General features: G+C 49.4%; 1 protein-coding gene across 2 annotated transcripts in view; it reads left to right on the top strand.

Moving 5' to 3' along the window:
* Positions 1–19,766, top strand: part of ATG2A (autophagy related 2A) — an 87,765-nt gene that overhangs the window by 5,063 nt on the left and 62,936 nt on the right. Inside the window, exons 2-7 of one of the 2 annotated variants that reach the window (XM_060691930.2) lie at positions 7,032–7,194; positions 10,282–10,434; positions 13,204–13,309; positions 14,463–14,616; positions 16,207–16,335; positions 18,366–18,462. In XM_060691930.2, coding sequence (XP_060547913.2) covers positions 7,032–7,194; positions 10,282–10,434; positions 13,204–13,309; positions 14,463–14,616; positions 16,207–16,335; positions 18,366–18,462 — 802 coding nt within the window. The remainder of the gene's footprint in view (positions 1–7,031; positions 7,195–10,281; positions 10,435–13,203; positions 13,310–14,462; positions 14,617–16,206; positions 16,336–18,365; positions 18,463–19,766) is intronic. The other variant, XM_060691933.2, reaches the window with a different exon arrangement.

Consider the following 19,766-nt stretch of genomic DNA (forward strand, 5'->3'; position numbering starts at 1 on the left):
GACCACAATTGGGACTGGAGCTCCGTTGCTAAGCAGGGTGGTCATTAAGCGAGCCCTATCTTAACAGCTTTTGTTGCCGTGGTCGTTAAGTGAATGAGGTGGTCGTTAAGCAAATCTGGTTTCCCCCCCCTTATCACAAATGGCCTTCACATGATGCTGCAACCAACATCAACCATAAAAGGTCAGATGGGCAGCAAATACATGGAACAAATAATAATAATAATAATAAATACATGCTAAGCTTCCAAAAATTTATCATGTGATCATGAGAATGCTGCCATGGTTGTACGTGTGAGGACAGGTGTGGGTCATGCGTGAAGCCAACATGTGTCCAGACCAGGAGCTGAGAGGGTTCCTTGTTGGGTTGCAAGACGAAATGGATGAAACCGAGAGCCAGTTGGGTGTACTGATGAAGGGGCTGGCCTAGAAACTAGGAGCCAGTGAGTTCTAGTCCGCACCCTTAGGCACAAGGGGGACGGGGGCTGGAACTAGATGATTTTGGGCTAATCACCAAGAGATGGTGAGTTCTAGTCCCACCTCAGGCATGAAAATCAGCTGGAGGACTTTGGGCCAATCACCAGGTGACAGTGAGTTCTAGTCCTGCCTTAGGCATGAAAATGAGATGAGTGACTTTGAGCCAATCACCAGGCGATGGTGAGTTCTAGTCCTGCCTTAGGCATGAAAATGAAATGGGTGACTTTGGGCCAATCACCAGGTGACAGTGAGCTCTAGTCCTGCCTCAGGCATGAAAATGAAATGGGTGACTTTGAGCCAATCACCAGGCGATGGTGAGTTCTAGTCCTGCCTTAGGCATGAAAATGAAATGGGTGACTTTGGGCCAATCACCAGGTGACAGTGAGTTCTAGTCCTGCCTCAGGCATGAAAATGAAATGGGTGACTTTGAGCCAATCACCAGGCGATGGTGAGTTCTAATGTTTTTATGGTGTTTTTATGCCTTAGGCATAAAAAGCAGATGGGTGACTTTGGGCCAATCACCAGGTGACAGTGAGTTCTAGTTCTGCCTTAGGCATGAAAATGAAATGGGTGACTTTGAGCCAATCACCAGGCGATGGTGAGTTCTAGACCTGCCTTAGGTATGAAAGTCAATTGGATGACTTTGGACAAATCACCAGGAGTTGGTGAGTTCTAGTCCTGCCTTAGGCATGAAAATGAGATGGGTGACTTTGAGCCAATCACCAGGCGATGGTGAGTTCTAGTCCTGCCTTAGGCATGAAAATGAAATGGGTGACTTTGAGCCAATCACCAGGCAATGGTGAGTTCTAGTCCTGCCTTAGGTATGAAAGTCAATTGGATGACTTTGGACAAATCACCAGGAGTTGGTGAGTTCTAGTCCTGCCTTAGGCATGAAAGTCAACTGGATGACTTTGGAGCAATCACCAGGTGACAGTGAGTTCTAGTCCTGCCTTAGGCATGAAAATGAAATGGGTGACTTTGAGCCAATCACCAGGCAATGGTGAGTTCTAGTCCTGCCTTAGGTATGAAAGTCAATTGGATGACTTTGGACAAATCACCAGGAGGTGGTGAGTTCTAGTCCTGCCTTAGGCATGAAAATGAAATGGGTGACTTTGAGCCAATCATCAGGTGACAGTGAGTTCTAGTTCTGCCTTAGGCATGAAAATGAAATGGGTGACTTTGGGCCAATCACCAGGCGGTGGTGAGTTCTAGTCCTGCCTCAGGCATGAAATCCACCTGCGTGATTTTGGGCCAGTCCCCCTCCCTCTCGATCCATGTTGTTATGGTGGGGAAAATAAGAGGCTATGATACAAACAGATCATCAGACAGGTTGGCTGCCATGAGTCACTTGCAAAATAAGAAGGCCGAGATCGAAATCTGAGCAATGAACGTTGAGCACCAGCCGGCTTCCTTGAGCAAGAGCAAAGCAGCGTCGGATGGAGCAAGGGCTCCAGGAAGTGTCAAGTGTCTGGAGAGGAATGTGGGGCGTTTGTTTTTGTAGAGTTGACTCATGTGCTCTCCGTCCGCGTCACGGCTGCTGTCTGGCCGCCTGGCTTTGCAAAAACAGGAGACATTGATCTCCCTGCCCTCCAGCCCAGCCCAGCGTCTCCCTAGCTGTGCGAGCAAAAGCCGATTTCCCAACAAACTGAAACGCCAGCTGCAAATTTGGGTCTTTGCTCTTTGGCTTGATTTATATTTGTGGCCTCCCCGGCGTTATGTGCTCCTGGCTACTTTTCCTTTGTTGGCCAGAGGCGAGCTCGCCTGGCCATTAACCAGCCAACAAGGCTTGGGAGCTTCATTCCTAGAAGCTTTCAAGGAGAGACTGGGCTGCCATTTGTCAGGAATGGGGTAGGGCAGTGATGGCTAACCTTTTTGCCATCGCGTGCCGGGGGAGGGTCGCGTGCGCATGTGCCCATGCACATGCGCACGCAACCCCACCCACCCCCGCTCCTGGCACACGATGGCCTGGTAGGCCCGTTTTTCTTTCTCACCTGGTTCCAGATCCTCTCTATGCATCTGGGAAGGGTGAAAACAGCCTTTCCCACTCCCTTGGAGGCCCTACGGAGGCTGAAAGGGCCCATTTCCCAACTCTCGGTGGGACAGGAAGTGACATTTTTTGCTGTCCCCAGCCTCCAGAACCTCTCTAGGAGTCTCTAGGAGCCTCTCTAGGAGTCTCTAGGAGCCTCTCTAGGAGTCTCTGGAGGCTGGGGACAGGAAAAAAATCACTTCCTGTCCCACCAGGAGTTGGGAAATGGGCCCTTTCAGCCTCCGTAGGGCCTCCAAGGGAGTGGGAAAGGCTGTTTTCGCCCTTCCCAGATGCATAGAGAGGATCTGGAGACAGATAAGAAAGAAAAACGGGCCTTCCCCACCTCTACCCCCAGGCCCTCCAGAGGCAGGAAACAGCCTGTTTCCCTACTTCTGGTGGGCCCAGAAGGCCCGAAAATCAGCTGGCCGGTGGGCGCATGTGCCCCAGAGCTGAGCTGGAGTGCCCACTAATATGGCTCCATGTGCCACCTGTGGCACGCGTGCCATAGGTTCGCCATCACGGGTGTAGGGTCTCCTGCTTGGGTGGGGGGTTGGACTAGATGACCTCCAAGGTCCCTTCCGACTCTGTAAATCTGTTGGGGGCGAGATGCTGGCTCTGTAAGCCGCTGAGAGAGGGCTGTAAAGCACCATGAAGTGGTAGATAAGTCTTAAGTTGCTGTTGCTGTTGCTAAATCCATTTTTAGCTATCCTCTTGTTCAATTCCGCTCAGTTTCCTCCTGCAGCTGTTTTTTTGCAGCTTGTGTTCTTCCATTTCCACCTACGGCAGGCGAATTTTTTTGCCTACGTGTCTCTCTTGCGTCTTCCCTTTATGCTCCCGTTTCCTTCCTCCCCGTTGTAGATTCTTCGGCAGGCTCCATTTTCTACTCGGTTAAGTTTCCACACCGCAACAGATTCAGTTTTAAAATTTTCTTTCGAGATTAAATTGGGAAGGCCGTTCATTTTAATCCTTTCACCAGGTCAATGGTCCTGGTTGCTCTCCTTGTACCCGAGGCCTTCTCTTACTGCTATGCCACAATAGCCTTAACTTGGTTACAGTACAGGTAGCGCTCGACGTACAACCATTTGTTTAGTGACCGTTTGAAGTTACGACGGCACTAAAAAGGTGACTTATGGCTGGGTTTGATACTTACGACCGTTGCAGCATCCCCGTGGTCGTGTGAACAAAATTCAGCCCTTTGGCAACTGGCGTGTATTTATGACGGTCGCAATGTCCTGGGGTCATGTGATCACTGCAGTGATTCACTTAACAACCATGTAACTAACTTCACGACTGCAGTGATTCACTTAACAACCTTGTGACTAACTTAACTGCAATGTTTGACTTAACCTTGTGACTAATTTAACGACTGCAGTGATTCAGTTAACAACCTTGTGACTAACTTAACGACTGCAGTGATTCAGTTAACAACCTTGTGACTAACTTAACTGCAATGTTTCACTTAACAACCTTGTGACTAACTTAACGACTGCAGTGATTCACTTAACAACCTTGTGACTAACTTAACGACTGCAATGATTCACTTAACAACCTTGTGACTAACTTAACGACTGCAGTGATTCACTTAACAACCTTGTGACTAACTTAACGACTGCAGTGATTCCCTTAACAACCTTGTGACTAACTTAACGACTTGCAGTGATTCCCTTAACAACCTTGTGACTAACTTAACTGCAATGTTTCACTTAACAACCTTGTGACTAACTTAACGACTTGCAGTGATTCCCTTAACAACCTTGTGACTAACTTAACTGCAATGTTTCACTTAACAACCTTGTGACTAACTTAACGACTGCAGTGATTCCCTTAACAACCTTGTGACTAACTTAACTGCAATGTTTCACTTAACAACCTTGTGACTAACTTAACGACTGCAGTGATTCACTTAACAACCTTGTGACTAACTTAACTGCAATGTTTCACTTAACAATAGTGGTAAGAAAAGTCATAAAATGGGGCAAAACTCACTTAACATTTATCTCGCTTAGCAATAGAAATCTCGACCTCCATTGTCATAAATTGAGGACTTGTACACAGTGAAACCATTTTCTGGATTTATTTTATGACACGTAAACAAGTAGGTGGAGTTTGCACAACGTGCCAAGCCACACACCGAAATCGCACTTCTGAACTTTGTATGTTGTGCAAATATTAACTGCTGTGACTTTCACAGAATCGGTTGAGTCTTTAGGGCAAATAGCAGCGAATTGAACTGAATTGTTTTCCTTTCCTACTTTCAGCTTTAGCTTCGGCCATCTCCGCTGTGACCGTTCATAACCAGAATTTATTGGTCAGTTTGTTGGATCACCCAAGCTGGTATTTTAACATTCAGATTACAGATTAACAGAGTTGGAAGGGACCTTGTAGGTCATCTAGTCAAACCCCCCACCCAAGCAGGAGACCTTACACCATTTCTGACAGATAGCAGTCCGGTCTCTTCTTGGAAGCCTCCAGGGATGAAGCTCCCACAACCTCTGAAGGCAACTTCTGTTCCATGGGTTGATTGTTCTCACGGTCAGGAAATTCCTCCTTATTTCCAGGTTGAATCTCTCCTTGGTCAGTTTCCATCCATTGTTCCTTCTCTGGCCTTCAGGTGCTTTGGAAAATAGCTTGACCCCCTTCCTCCTCTCTGGGGCAGCCCCTCAAATACTGGAAGATGCTCTCCTGTCTCCCCTGGTCCTTCTCTTCCCTAGACCAGCCAGGCCCAGTTCCTGCAACCGTCCATCGTATGTTTTATCCTCCAGTCCCCTCATCATCCTGGTTGCTCTTCTCTGCACTTTTTCTAGAGTCTCAACCTCTTTTTTATAGTGTGGTGACCAAAACTGGATGTAGGACTCTAGGTGTGGCCTTACTAAGGCTTTATAGAGTGGTGTTAGTAACTCACTTGTTCTTGATTGTATCATTTTCCTTAACAAACAATAAATGTAAAAGATTTATGGTCTGTTGCTTACTTAACTATTAGATTTAAAAATACTTAGTCAACTTTCTTCGGTGGGATATAGACAGTACTCAACAGAATTTAGTACTCTGTTCGCTTTTGTCTATGGAGATTCTCCATCATCCAGGTCACAGTTGTCCTAAAGGTGCTTTTTTTCAGGAGGCAACTGGAATTTCCTTTGTTTTTCCTTGAAGACGTTTCGCTTCCTCCAGAACTGAAGAAGCTTCTTGGATGAGAAGCGAGACGTCTTCAGAGAAAACCCGGAAAGTCCAGTTGCCGCTTCAAAAAGCATCCGTGACCTGGATGGCGGAACATCTCCATAGACACGCGGACTATCAAAGGGAGGCCAATCTTACCTCAGCAGGGGTGATGTTCCACAGGGAGGGAGCCACCACCGAGAAGGCCCTTCGTCTGGGTCCCACCAGACGGACCTCCTTAAACAGGGGGGCCCTTAACGTCCCCTACCTCCTCACTATGGTGGGTTAGGTGGATGTAACTGGGGAAAAGACAGTCCTTCAAGTAACCTGGCCTTAAGCCATGGAGGGTAGCAACCAGCACTTTTAAATCAAACCCTGAAGGAGGATTTTTCATCAGGTTCGCCTGATTCGCCAGTTGCGTCCCTTTCTGGATTGGGACTCCCTACGCACGGTCACTCATGCCCTTGTCACCTCCCGCCTGGACTATTGTAACACTCTCTACATGGGGCTCCCCTTGAGGAGCACCCGGAGGCTCCAACTGGCGCAGAGTGCGGCCGCGCGGATGGTAATGGAAGCGACATGGCGGTGGTCTTCCGGGTGCACTTCAAGGTTTTGATTATCACCTTTAGAGCGCTCCATGGCTCAGGACCTGGTTATCTACGGGACCGCCTGCTACCACCAATAGCCTCCCACCGGCCAGTACGCTCCCATAGAGAGGGGCTCCTCCGGGTGCCGTCGGCCAAACAATGTCGACTGGCGGCCCCCAGGGGGAGAGCCTTCTCTGTGGGGGCACCTACTATCTGGAACGATACGGAGGATCCCGGATCTGCGCACCTTCCGCCGCGCTCTTAAGACCTTTTTATTCCACCAGGCGGGCCTGGCCTAATCTTTTCCCTCTTTTTAATTATGCAAATTTTAATCGGTTTTTAAATGATTGGGGTGTTTTAATCTGTCTGGGCCAAATTGTTTAATTCAATTTTACTTTGTTTTTAAATTTTTTACTATGAATTTTTACTGTTTGGCTGTTCACCGCCCTGAGTCCTTCGGGAGTAGGGCGGTATATAAATCAAATAAAGTAAGTAAGTAAGTAAGATCGGCAGCCAATGCAGCTCCCACAAGAGAGGGTGACACATGTGCAAATTTAGGCTTGCACAAAAACCACCTGAGTTGCCTCATTTTGAACCGGCCGGAGCTCTCGGATACTCTTCAAGGGCAGCCCCACGTAGAGCGCATTGCGGTAGTCAAGACGAGAGGTGAATTGGGCGTGGGCGACCGTGGAGCAGCGATGGTTGATCTGGGATATGTTGCTTAGATAAGTTTTGCTTCGGGCTTCTAGGCTGGCTCGCTACTTGACGTTGCCTTGTCTTCCCTTTCACAGTCCGTGAATGAGTTCCTGGAGTCCGTGGGCGCCCCGTTGGAGATCCTGGATGGCTTCATCGACAGCATTGCCGTCACCATCCCCTGGTCTGCCTTAGTCACCGAGAACTGCACTGTGGAAGTCAGCGGGCTGCAGGTCACCTGTCGGCCCAAATATCGCCAAGGTGGGAGCCAGAGGGGGGAGAGGGGGAACAAGGTTGAGTGGCTGTGGATGCCAGCACCTCGTGTTCTTGAGGTCCCGTCACTTTCGATGGGGGTGGGGGGGAGGTACTAGCTCCCTCTGAAAGGGTTCGCAACTTGGGTGTCCTCCTGGATTCCCGGCTATCTCTAGAAGACCACTTGACGGCCGTGACCAGGGGGGCTTTCGCACAGGTTCGCCTGGTGCGCCAGTTGCGTCCTTTCCTAGACTGAGATGCCCTTTGCACAGTCACTCATGCCCTGGTTACTTCTCGCTTGGATTACTGCAACTCCCTCTACATGGGGCTGCCCTTGAGGTGCACCCGGAGGCTCCAGCTGGTCCAGAATGCGGCCGCGTGGGTTGTTACGGGAGCTCCCCGTTACTCCCGTGTTACATCCCTCCTGCGTGAGCTTCACTGGTTACCGGTGGTCCTCCGGATCCACTTCAAGGTGCTGGTACTTACCTATAAAGCCTTACATGGCTTAGGTCCGGGGTAGAGCTGCCCTCCTCAGAGTGCCGTCGACCAGACAATGTCGGCTGGCAGCGCCCAGGGGTAGGCCGTTCTCTGTGGGCGCACCTACCCTCTGGAATGGGCTACCTACCGAGCTCCGGAGAGTGCCCGATCTCCGTTCTTTCCGCCGTGGCCTAAAGACTTGCCTATTCCATCAAATGGGCTGATTCTGATTCCGGGGTTTTTACTATTGAATTATTTTAGATTTCTAATTGGTTTTAATTAGGATTTTATTCTGTTGTCGTTTGTTTTTCAATCTTCTGTTCGCCGCCCTTTTTTTAAAATTTATTTTTATTTTTTAAATTTTTTTTATTAGATTTATATACCGCCCTACTCCCGAAGGACTCAGGGTGGTGAACAGGCACAGAATAAAATACATAGATACAAAAGTTAAAAGACATAATTAAAACCAGATTAAATAATTTAGCCCGAGGCAATTAAAAAAATCCCAATAATTTAAAACAGATTAAAATTTCGATTTAAAAGAAATTTAAAACAGGGGAGAAAATTAGGCCAGGCCGGCTTGCTGGAATAGGAGAATCTTAAGAGCATGGCGGAAAGTGCGTAGATCCGAAATCCTCCGTATCTGAGTCCTTCGGGAGAAGGGCGGCATGTAAATATATGTAAATAAATAAAATAAATAAATTGGGGCCAGCTGGCTAGAGCCAAAATCAATCAATCAAAGAATAGAGCTGGAAGGGACCATGGAGGTCATCTAGTCCAACCCCCTGCTCAAGCAGGAGGCCCTATACCCGTGATGGCGAACCTATCACGCGGAGCCATATCGGTGGGCCCGCGAGCGTCGCCCTAGCCCAGCTCCGGCACACATAACGCACGCCAGCCAGCTGATTTTTAGACCTTCTGGGCCCACCGGAAGTAGGGAAACAGGCTGTTTTCGGCCTCCCGGGGAGGGGGGAGCCCATGTTTTGCCCTCCCCAGGCTCTAACAAAGCCTCTGGAGCCTGGGGAGGGTGAAAAATGGGCCTACTGCACCATTGCATGCCAAAAGTGGGAGGAGCACGGGGGGTTCACGCGTGCATGCGCGGAGGGACGGTCGCATTGAATTATGGGTGTGGGCATGCGTGACTCACCCATGCTCCCCCCTGCTTTTGGCACACGACGGCAAAAAGGTTAGCCATCACCGTCCTATACCATTTCTGACAGATGGCTGTCAAATCTCTTCTTAAAAACCTCCAGTAATGAGTGAAATTCTGGTGGCAAGCTGTTCCACTGGTTAATTGTCCTCACTGTTAGAAAGTTTCTCCTTAATTCCAGGTTGCTTCTCTCCTTGATTAGTTTCCATCCATTGTTTCTTGTCCTGATTTCTGGTGCTTTGGAGAATAATTTGACTCCCTCTTCTTTGTGGCAGCCCCTCAAATACCGGAATACTGCTATCGTGTCCCCCCTAGTCCTTCTTTTCTCTAGACCAGCCCTACCCAATTCCTGCAGCCGTTCTTCGTATGCTTTAATCTCCAGGCCTTTAATCGTCTGAGTTGCTCTTCTCTGCGCTTTTTCCAAAGTCTCAACCTCTTTTTTTGTACTGTGGTAACCAGGGTGGATTTGATTTAAATCGAGTTGATTTAAATCACAATTTAAGTCATGATTTAAATCACTAGTAAAAAGGCTTGATTGAAATCAACTTGATTTAAATCGTAATTTTTAAAGAGCAACTGTCATCTCTGCTACTCCTTTGACCCACTGTTGACTCACCGATAGTCCCAGTGTTGCAGAATATACAGCCTCATGCTACATAACTAAGCTCCATTTCATGCCGAATAAACTAAATTATTTATGTATCTTAAATAGAAAACTATCTTACGATAGATTTTTACCCCAAAAGTTTTTTATTAAAATAAATTGGATAAAAATCAACAAAATCCGATTTAAATCAAAAAATATCCGATTTTTTTGATTTTTTTTTAAAAAAATCATTGATTTTTATCCACCCTGTGTCAGACTGCGGTGCTACCTCAAAATTAAATGAATTTCCAAACTGCCAATCTTTAAGGAAATCTTTCTTTAATTGAGCTCAGCCACCGGATCATGACTCCGCGCGGACAAGACTGACCTTTTGCCTCCCAATCCCTCCCTTTCCGATCCCCAAATCTCTGCTTCTCATTGGCTGTCTTCCAAGTCATTCTTCAGACTTCTTTTCCTCGCCATTTCCCAGGAATGTGCCCCCCTCCCCTCATTTCCACGACAACCAAGCTTCAAAGGGATTTTGCAGGCAAAAGTTTCAGAGTTTATCTCTCGCTCTCCTCTGCTCTCTCTCTATGCCAGCGTTGCAACGCTGACACCCTGGTGGTAACCAAAACTGGATGCAGAATTCCAGGTGTGGCCCTTACTAAGGATTTGTAAAGCGGTATTAATACGTCACGTGATTTTGATTCTGTGCCTCGGTTTATACAACCAAGGATTGTATTCGATTTTTTTGGCTGCCGCCGCACACGGCTGGCTCGTGTTTAAGTGAGCCTCTGAGAGAAGGGAATGTCCTGCTGCCTTTCTCTGCTTCCTTACCTGCTTTTCTAACCTCTCCGTACCTTTTCCTCCCCCCCACCTCCAGGTCATGCTGGCTCAGAGTCCCAAAGCTGGCCTTCATCCATGACCACCTCCATGCAGCTGGCTCAGGAGTGCTTGAAGGAACAGACGGAGGAGCCTTCGGATGCCAGCCAGCCCCTGGAGGGCCTGGAGATGTTTGCCCAAACCATTGAAACAGGTAGGTGGGAAGGGCAGGTGGGAGAGACGGGGAGGGGCTGGGAAAGGGGTGTGGAAGGGGGAGGAGACCGAAGCAGCCAAGAGTCGGAGGGTGAGCCTGTTGGCAGCTCAGTGTTCTGCCCCAGATACGGACCCCAAAGAACGCAGCACACACAAAGTCTGTACAAACCTTAGTTTACTGAATTAAATCAGTCTTTTTTTCAAACAAAGGCTGCTAATTAACTTTCTTAACAGCGTACAAGAATCCAAAGAATAAATAATCGTAATCTTAATTACGGTTGGCAGAAAGCCCAGAAGCAATTTGCAGAGAACTAAGATCCAGACGCGAAGGAGAGTGAACGAAGTTGTTCCCTACAGCTTGCTGCAATCGGCATTCCTCCTTAAATAGGCTAAGGGAATGGCCAATTAGCCCCAAGCCTTACTCTCGAGGAGACCTCCTCCTGAGGAGCCACTCCTGCCTTTTGGCAGCTCTGTGCGCCCGTGCATCGAGAAGAGGCTCCCCCTCTTCGTCCTCTTCACTTAAAGGAGCTTCCGGAGGTTCTGGATGCCCTGGCTGAATCCCCGCCTCTGGCACCACATCTTCTCCAGCCTCCTCACTGTCCGACTCGAGTGCCAGCTGCACAGGCTGCTGGCACAGCACCACACCAGCCTCCTCGCTGTCGGAATCAGCTACTAGCTGCACAGGCCGCTGACGGGTCACAACACTCAGCCCAAGTGGCAGAAACCGGGAAGGAACATTTCAACCATCTCAAGAGGCTTTGCCAATAACTTTATTGGCACTTTGAATGTACACTCATTGGCATACATTCAAATGAAATTTGAAATGAAAATGAAATTAATTTGCTGACTACAGTACAGGAATGATCACCCTGGAGCTCAAAATTTGCCTCGCTAAGCGAGACGGGGGTTCAGCGAGTTTTGCCCCCATTTTACGACTTCAACTTGCCACAAGTCGCTAACTGAATCGCTGCCGATCTTAAGTTACTAAACACGGTCGTTATACGAATCTGGCTTCCCTGATGACTTTGCTTGTGAGAAGGTCGCAAAACGGGATCGCATGAGCCCGGGATACTGCAACCGTCATAAATACGAGTTGGATGCCAAGCGTCTGAATTTTGATCGTGTGACCACGGGGTTGCCGCAACGGTCGTAAGTGTGAAAAACGATCACGAGTCACTTTTTTTCAGTGCGTTGTGACTTCGAACGGTCACTAAATGGATGGTTGTAAGTTGAGAACTGCCTGTATAAACTTAAGTGGGAGATTCCTCCGATTATTCCCAAGGCTCTTGTGTTTAACGAGGCTTAAAGAGACTGATAGAAATCTATGTACAGGCAGTCCTCGAGTTATGACCGGTCGCTCAGCCACGGTTTGAAGTTACAACAGCACTGAAGAAAGGGACTTGTAATCAAGGCTGGACATGGCAATGGCCGCCCCCCTGGTCACATGACCAGCATGTGGGGCACCCACATCACCTAACCCATAGTTACAGCCGTTTGCAGTCACATGACCAGGTTACACGATGGTTTTACCAAAACCCAGCATTAACTTCCGGTGTTCAGCAAAATCGGTCCATAGCGAACCATGGTTTTGTTTAACGACTGCTGGGAAAAATGTCATGAAATTGGGTCAGAGACGTGAATGAGATGGGTGTTGTGGCCTGCCAGCAGCCAGCAAAGCTGGCAGCAGATTCGGACGGTGAGGAGGTTGGGGAGGAACATGGACCAGTCCTGGAGTCTGGGGAGGGCTCTGACGAGGGCTCTGCGTCGGAGGCAGAGAGGGGGCCAAGGCCATCAGACAGTTATCAGCTACCTTCGGAGTCGGACATCAGTGAGGCAGACGAACAGCTGGAGCCTGTTCCCAGGGTGCACATGCGCAGAGTTGCCAGACGAAGGGAACAGCTAAAGAACAAAGGTCGACTCAGGAGTAAAGCCACAGGTGGACGATGAAGGGCCCCTCCCAGAGGGAATAAAAGAGGAGCGGAAGGGGAGTGGAGTTTGCAGGAGGCAATTAGTTCGTTTAGTTGGTTCATGTCTCTCCGAGACTCCTTGCCAAGTTTTGAAGATATCGGGCCTGGCAGCTCTCCAAGCCAGATATGGTCTGTGACTGTAAATTCTCCCTTGAAAGACTTTGCTGGATGTGAATGAGAGGAATTAATAAAATAACTTAATAAAAAGGGTTTTTTGTTGGGACAAGGACTCTGCTTCGTGCTCTTGGGAAGCATAGCTCAGAACAATGGGATCGTAGAAGGCCAGGGATAGAAAGGATTTATTGATTGATTGATTGATTGATTGATTGATTGATTGATTGGTTCGATTTATATGCCGCCCTTCTCCGGAGACTCAGGGCGGCTTACAATGCGCTAAGCAATAGCCTTCATCCTTTTGTATATTTATACAAAGTCAGCTTATTGCCCCCACAACTGGGTCCTCAATTTACCTACCTTAGAAAGGATGGAAGGCTGAGTCAACCTTGAGCCTGGTGAGATTCGAACTCGCAGTAATTGCAGGCAGCTGATGCTACTTAACAGCACGTTAGTCTGCTGCGCCACCAAGGCTCTTCCTTCTTCCAGTCCAGGTCCCTGCCCAGTTCACCACCCTGCTGGTGGCCACTCCAGAGTAGAAACCCAAGTACGGCGCAAGGAACGCCAGTCCTTAAACAAATCAGAGCCACGGAGTGTCTTGAGTCTCGATAGGAGAAGAGAAGTTGACTTTCCCTGCTCTGCAGCCCGAATCTTCCTTGGCGTCTTCTGTTTTTTTTTCTCTCTCCCAGTTCTGAGACGGATCGAAGTCACTTTTGTGGACACGGTGATACGCGTGGAACACACGCCCAGAAGCGGGGAGGCACCCGGCGTGGCCCTGGAAATTCACATCAAAAGGTCAGCTTTTGGTGATTTGGTGCCCGTTTCCCCCCACCCCCCCACCCCCAAATTCTATCAAGAAAGTCATGGCGTAAGAAGGAAGGGGCACTTCTAGGAGCCACGTTGGCTGAGGGATTCTGGGAAACGGGCACCTCAAACCGTCTGGAGGGCACCATTGTGGGGGAAAGTCACACCTTGGCTACCTGGAGAGCCACAATAGGGGGGTTAACTGAAAAAGGCAGTGGGATTAAAGCCGTGGTGGTGGCACAGTGGTTAGAATTCAGGGTTGCAGATTAACTCTGCCAACTACAAGCCAACTCCCACTCCTGCACACCGCCAGAATCATATCACGGGGGTGCAGGGACCGGGGGGAATCTAAATGAAGAATTGTTTCATCATCCTCATCCTCATTTAATGACCCCATAATCCCTTGCGGAATGGAGTCTGGGCAACTGAATGGAGCTAGCAGAGTGTTTTACTGGCCGGATGCCTTTCCTGTCGCCCATGAGGAGTTTTGTTCGGCAGATATATTCTCACGGTACCCAGAGAGAGAGAAATATCTGCCTCTACCTAGGATCGAACTCACAGTCTCCTGATTGTGAGGCGAGAGCTCCCCCTCTAGGCCACCGCACCACTGACCCAAACCACGGATGCCTTGAGTTAGCACGATGGGAAATGGCTGGGGTCAGGGGTGGTTTTGTAAAATTTTTTACTACCGGTTCTGTGGGCGTGGCTTATTTTGTGGGCGTGGCTTGGTGGGGGGATAATGTGACTGGGTGGGCATGGCCAATTTTTTTTTTTTTACTTTTAAAAGCATTTTTTCTACAACCTTAAGAGGTTGCAGAAAAAAATGCTTTTAGGATCCTCTGACGATCAGGCCACTCAGCTGGGATGGACAGAGGCTTTTAAAGGCACTTTTTTTTCCTACAACCTCTTCGGCTGAAAAAATGCTTTTAAAAGTAAAAAAAAAAGCCTCTGATGAGGTGGGCGGGGTAAACGAGGGGCAACCAGGCTGGGGACCGGTTCAGGGGCGTGGCCAGCCAATGTTATTACCGGTTCTCCGAACTACTACAAATTTTTACTACCGGTTCTTGTGAACCGGTGCAAACCGGGAGCAACCCACCACTGGCCGGGGTCTTGTTCTGAGTGTCCCCCCCTCCTCTCTTTACAGGTTGGACTACTGCGATGAAGTGGTGCGGGATCCCGGCCAGGCGGTAGCTGTCGACATCCATCAGCCTCCGCCGTTTGTGCACAAAATCCTCCAGCTGAGTGGCCTCTTGCTTTACTATGAGGAATTTGGTGAGGGCAGTGCCCGGGGCCCGAAGGTATGGCCTTGTGGGAGATCCTCCTCCTGTCTCGGGGGTGGGTACCAACAGTCCCGCTCAATCACCTAGCAAAGAAAGGCTCCTGCCCGGTTGTTTTTGCCAAGAGTAGAGTTTACGGAAGCTTTAAGTCTATTGCTGAGCACATTGTAAGCCGCCCTGAGTCTTCGGAGAAGAGCGGCATATAAATCAAATTAAAAAAAAAAAAAAAGTCAGAGGTCTGCAAACTTGGCAGCGTTAAGACTTTGTGGACTTCAACTCCCAGAATTCTCCAGCCAGCTATGCTGTGCAATTCCGTTAGATTAAAACAGAGACCCCCTCCCCTTGGTCCGATGTTGAATAAGCAAATCCGCAGGTGCAAAGTTGTTTTGAAAATCACAGGTTGAGAAAGTGATAAGAAGTTGTTCTCAGGCGTCTCTTGCTGGAGGCTTCGGAGCTGAGACAAAACAGTTGGCCCTCCCCCAGGGGTGAAATCCAGCAGGTTCTGACAGATTCTGGAGAACCGGTAGCGGAAATTTTGAGTAGTTCGGAGAACTGGCAAATACCACCTCTGGCTGGCCCCAGAGTGGTGTGGGAATGGAGATTTTGCAGTATCTTTTCCCTGGAGTGGGGAGGGAATGGGGATTTTGCAGTATCCTTCCCCTGGAGTTGGGTGGGAATGGAGATTTTGCAGTATCCTTCCCCTGGAGTGGAGAGGGAATGGAGATTTTGCAGTATCCTTCCCCTGGAGTGGGGAGGGAATGGGGATTTTGCAGTATCCTTCTCCTGGAGTGGTGAGGGAATGGAGATTTTGCAATATCCTTCCCCTGGAGTGGTGAGGGAATGGAGATTTTGCAGTATCCTTTCCCCAGGAGTGGGGGGGGGGGAATGGGGATTTTGCAGTATCCTTCCCCCAGGAGTGGGGAGGGAATGGGGATTTTGCAGTATCCTTCCCCCAGGAGTGGGGAGGGAATGGGGATTTTGCAGTATCCTCCTGGAGTGGTGAGGGAATGGAGATTTTGCAATATCCTTCCCCCAGGAGTGGGGAGGGAATGGGGATTTTGCAGTATCCTTCCCCCTGGAGTGGGGAGGGAATGGAGATTTTGCAGTATCCTTCCCCTGTCACGCCCACCAAGCCACACCCACAGAACCAGTAGTAAAAAAAATTGAATTTCAGCACTGCCCTCCCCATCTTACTTTCCCCTGAAGGTAAATCAAAGCACAGGATAGATAGGCACCAGGAAAAAGGTTCTAAACTAAGGACCCCCTCCCCAACAGAATGGCAGCGTCCCGATTGGGATCTATGGGACCTGACACCCCCCCCCCTTTGCATTCCAATGCCTTTTCTCCCTCCTCCCGTTGCTGATGTCTGGTTGCCAGCAGGCTTTGCCCAGCGAGCCGACTGTGACACACTCCCGTCTTTCCGTCCCCGTTGCCAATGTCAGGCGGTCGGCTCCTGAAGCTTGGATGGCAGAGATGCAGCCGTGACAGCGGGCGGAGTAGCTCGGGGTCAGCTGGGACTCTTTGTCTGTCCCTTTTGGATGGCAGCTGCCATTCTGCAAGTCTCTGGCGTATTGTTTTTTTAGGGAAGTTTGATTTCCTTTTTTTTCCCAGGAGGCTGAGCCGTGCGATTCTGGCGGGGAAGAAGCCGGACCCAGTCCTCTGCTTCAGATCGGGAGCTGCTCCGGATACACCGAGATGAGGATTAAGCTCAAGCAAAACGAAGCCTTCCCTGGAGCCAAGGTCATTTGGGTTCAATCCTGGCTTCTTGAATACATCCAGGAAACTTGGGAATGCGAAAACTAGCATGATTGTTGACTTTTTTGCCTGTCTTTCTGTCAAGAAATTTATTTATTGGTTCGATTTATATGCCGCCCTTCTCCGGAGACTCAGGGCGGCTTACAATGTGTTAAGCAATGGCCTTCGTACTTTTGTATATACCTGCTTAGTAGGGCTTTCGCCCCCCCCTAAAGCGGTGTTCTTTTTTATACAAAGTCAGTTTATTGCCCCCACAATCCGGGTCCTCATTTTACCTACCTCAAAAGGATGGAAGGCTGAGTCAACCTTGAGCCTGGTGAGATTCGAACTCACAGTAATTGCAGGCAGCTGGTGCTACCTAACAGCACTTTAATCTGCTGCGCCACCAAGGCTCGGAATCCAGGAATGAGTCACGAAGTTCTCCCTGTTTGATTTTAACAGCCTCGCAGGTTAGGCTAAACAGAGCGAAGGAGAGATGAGCTTAGGTCTACAGGTAGTCCTCGACTTACGACCATAACCGCGCCCAAAATTTCCATCGCTAAGCGAGGCGTTTGCGAAGCCCCATTTTACGACCTTTCTTGCCACCGCAAGAAAGTTAAGGGAATCCCTGCAGTTGTGAAGTTCGCAACGTGGCGCTTCATTGACTCCGCCTTCCCCATCGACTTGGCTTGTTGGAAGACCGCGAATCACATGACGCTGGAGCCGTCGTAAATATGAATCGATTGCCAAAATGTCTGAACTCTGATCACGTGACCATGGGGACGCTGCAGTGGTTGTAAGTGTGAAAAAAATGATCATAAGTCACTTTTTTTCCGGGCCGTGGTATCTTTGAGTGGTCACTAAACAAACCGTTGTAAGTCGAGGACTATCTGTAGTGTAGGAGAAGGACAGGCAGAGTCAAGAGAGGAATTAGCCTAGAGTTGTTAATAACCACAAGCAGCCCAACCCGCTTGAGTTCTGTTAACCTTTATCTAAATAAGACTGGGTTTTATATTAATTTTTGCTCCAAAAGATGCATTAGGTCTTATTTTCCAGTTAGGTCTTATTTTTGGGGAAATACTGCGATAAATCCGTCCGCCTGGCTGACGATCTTCACTGGGGCTTATTTTGGGGATAGGGCTTATATTACGAGCATCCTGAAAAATCATGCTAGGGCTTATTTTCCGGTTGGGTCTTATTTTGGGGGAAATACGGTACTAAATGCACCCATCTGGCTCACAATCTTAACTGGGGCTTATTTTGGGGGTAGGGCTTATATTACGAGCATCCTGAAAAATCATGCTAGGACTTATTTTCCGGTTGGGTCTTATTTTCGGGGAAACACAGCACCAGAATAGTGTTGACGGTTAGCTCAGTAGATTCCTACCAAATTCGCTGAACCGGTAGTTACAAGGACTGTCTGGCCCCTCCCCTCTCAGGAATCTCCACGTGGCCCGTTTTGGATGCCAGGTAAGGGCAGAACCTGTGCGGAGGCTCTGGGAGGGCGAAAAATGGGCATTCTGGACGTCCGGAAATGGGTTCGTTTCCAGCCTCCGGAGGGCCTCTGAAGCCCGGGGGAAGCCGTTTTCACCCTCCTGGAAGCTCGAGGAAAGCCTCCGGAGCCTCGGGGGCGGGGGGAATGGGCCTCTTGGGGTCATGCATCCATGCATGGGGTCATGCTCATTGTATTATGGGTGCCGGCATGCGTGCGCGCTTTTGGCACACAAAGAGAAAAAGATTAGAACATCACTAGTATAGGGACCTCTGCTCGAGCAGGGGGTTGGACTAGAAGACCTCCGAGGTCCCTTCCTAGTCATATTATTATTCTATATTCTATGTTTTTTAATTGTGAAAGCATGCAAAATCTGTTGGTTTTTCTCCTGAACGCATGCTCGGTTTAACGTCCTGTCTAAGTGGGTCTTATTTACCGGAATTAGGTTGTAGGGTCCAGGGAGAATATTTCACCCTTTCCTCGCCCGAAATGGGCAGGGAGCTTCTTCTTTTGACATGGAACGTGGTTCTTTTCCCAACTGCAGCTGGAGTTAGATGGGAAGATTGGATCTCTGCACCTGCTGCTCGCCCCTCGGCAGATCTTGCACCTGACGGACCTTCTCTCATCCCTCAACTTGTCCGGTGAGCGGCGGGAGAGCTGGAGAAGTCATGCTTTAGATCGGTGGTCCCCAACCTTTACGGCTTGGCGGCCCGGCTAGGAGTGGGGAAGAGGGGAACTGGGACTGTGTGAGTGGTGTTGTGACCCAGGCCCAAGTAAGTAGTAGGAAAATCAGTCAGTGAAAAAAACAAACTTTATTCGAACAGCTGAGAATTACTTCATTCCCAGCGTCGTTCAACTAAATTAAAGCAAATTCCTCCCAACACAAATTCCTCAGTCCTATCGCAAACCTTGGTCCAATTAGGTAAACTGCCAAAGGCCTTTCTTGGCAAACGTTCAGAAGTCACAGGTGCAAAAATAAATGCAAGACGTAGACGAAGAAGACGACGAAGCTACCAATGTTGTTTTCTGGCAAAGCCCAAACGCCGTTACTGGTCTGTTTTAAGCCTTACGGGAGGGGCCAATCATCTCTTGGCCTTACTCCTGAGTCGTCCTCTTTGCTTGACCTGCTCCTGCCTTCTGGCAGCTCTTCTCATGCATGTATTAGGAAGAGGCTCCTCCTGTTCCTCTGCCTCTCTACTGTCAGCCTCTGGAGGCTCCGGAGTCCACACCTCACTCCCCGATGGCCCCGGCCCCATCTCTGCCTCCGACGCAGAGCCCTCATCCGGGCCTTCCCCAGCCTCCGGGACTGGCCCCTGTTCTTCCTCAGCCTCATCGCTGTCCGACTCCGCTGCCAGCTCCGCAGGCTGCTGGAGAACCACAACAGTCGGCACATGCACCCGTAGCTCGACTTGCACAAGCGGTGAGAGCAGCACATTACGCACATGCGCGCACAGTGGGACTTGTGCAAGTAGAGCACGCATATGCGCACATGCGTCGGCCTGCCACTCCCTCGAGTCGTGCTGTGCGTGCAATGCACCAGCCGGCTGCTTGTGTGGCCTGGTTCCGAATAGTGGGTGGCAGCCCGTGTTGGGGACCCTTGATCTAGATCAGGGGCGTCAAACTGGTGGCCCGTGTCACAAACAGGCCACGCCCACCCCAGATCCGCGACTAGAGAAAACGTCACGTGATGCGGCGAGTTTGACACCCGTGATCTAGATGGTTGAAGGCCTCCAACCTTGGGATCTTGTGGGGCTGAACCTCTTCTCAGTCGCTCAAGGTCGGGGTGTGTGTGTGTCTCCGAACGTAGCCACTTCAAGACTTGTGGACTTCAACTCCCAGAATTCCCCAGCCAGCATGGCTTGCTGGCTGGGGAATTCTGGGAGTTGAAGTCCACAAGTATTAAGTTGAAGTCCACAAGCTTTAAAAGTGGCCAAGTTTGGAGATC

This window comes from Pantherophis guttatus, chromosome 18 (genome assembly GCF_059756535.1).
Source record: "Pantherophis guttatus breed Tessera chromosome 18, ASM5975653v1, whole genome shotgun sequence".
Taxonomy (NCBI): domain Eukaryota; kingdom Metazoa; phylum Chordata; class Lepidosauria; order Squamata; family Colubridae; genus Pantherophis; species Pantherophis guttatus.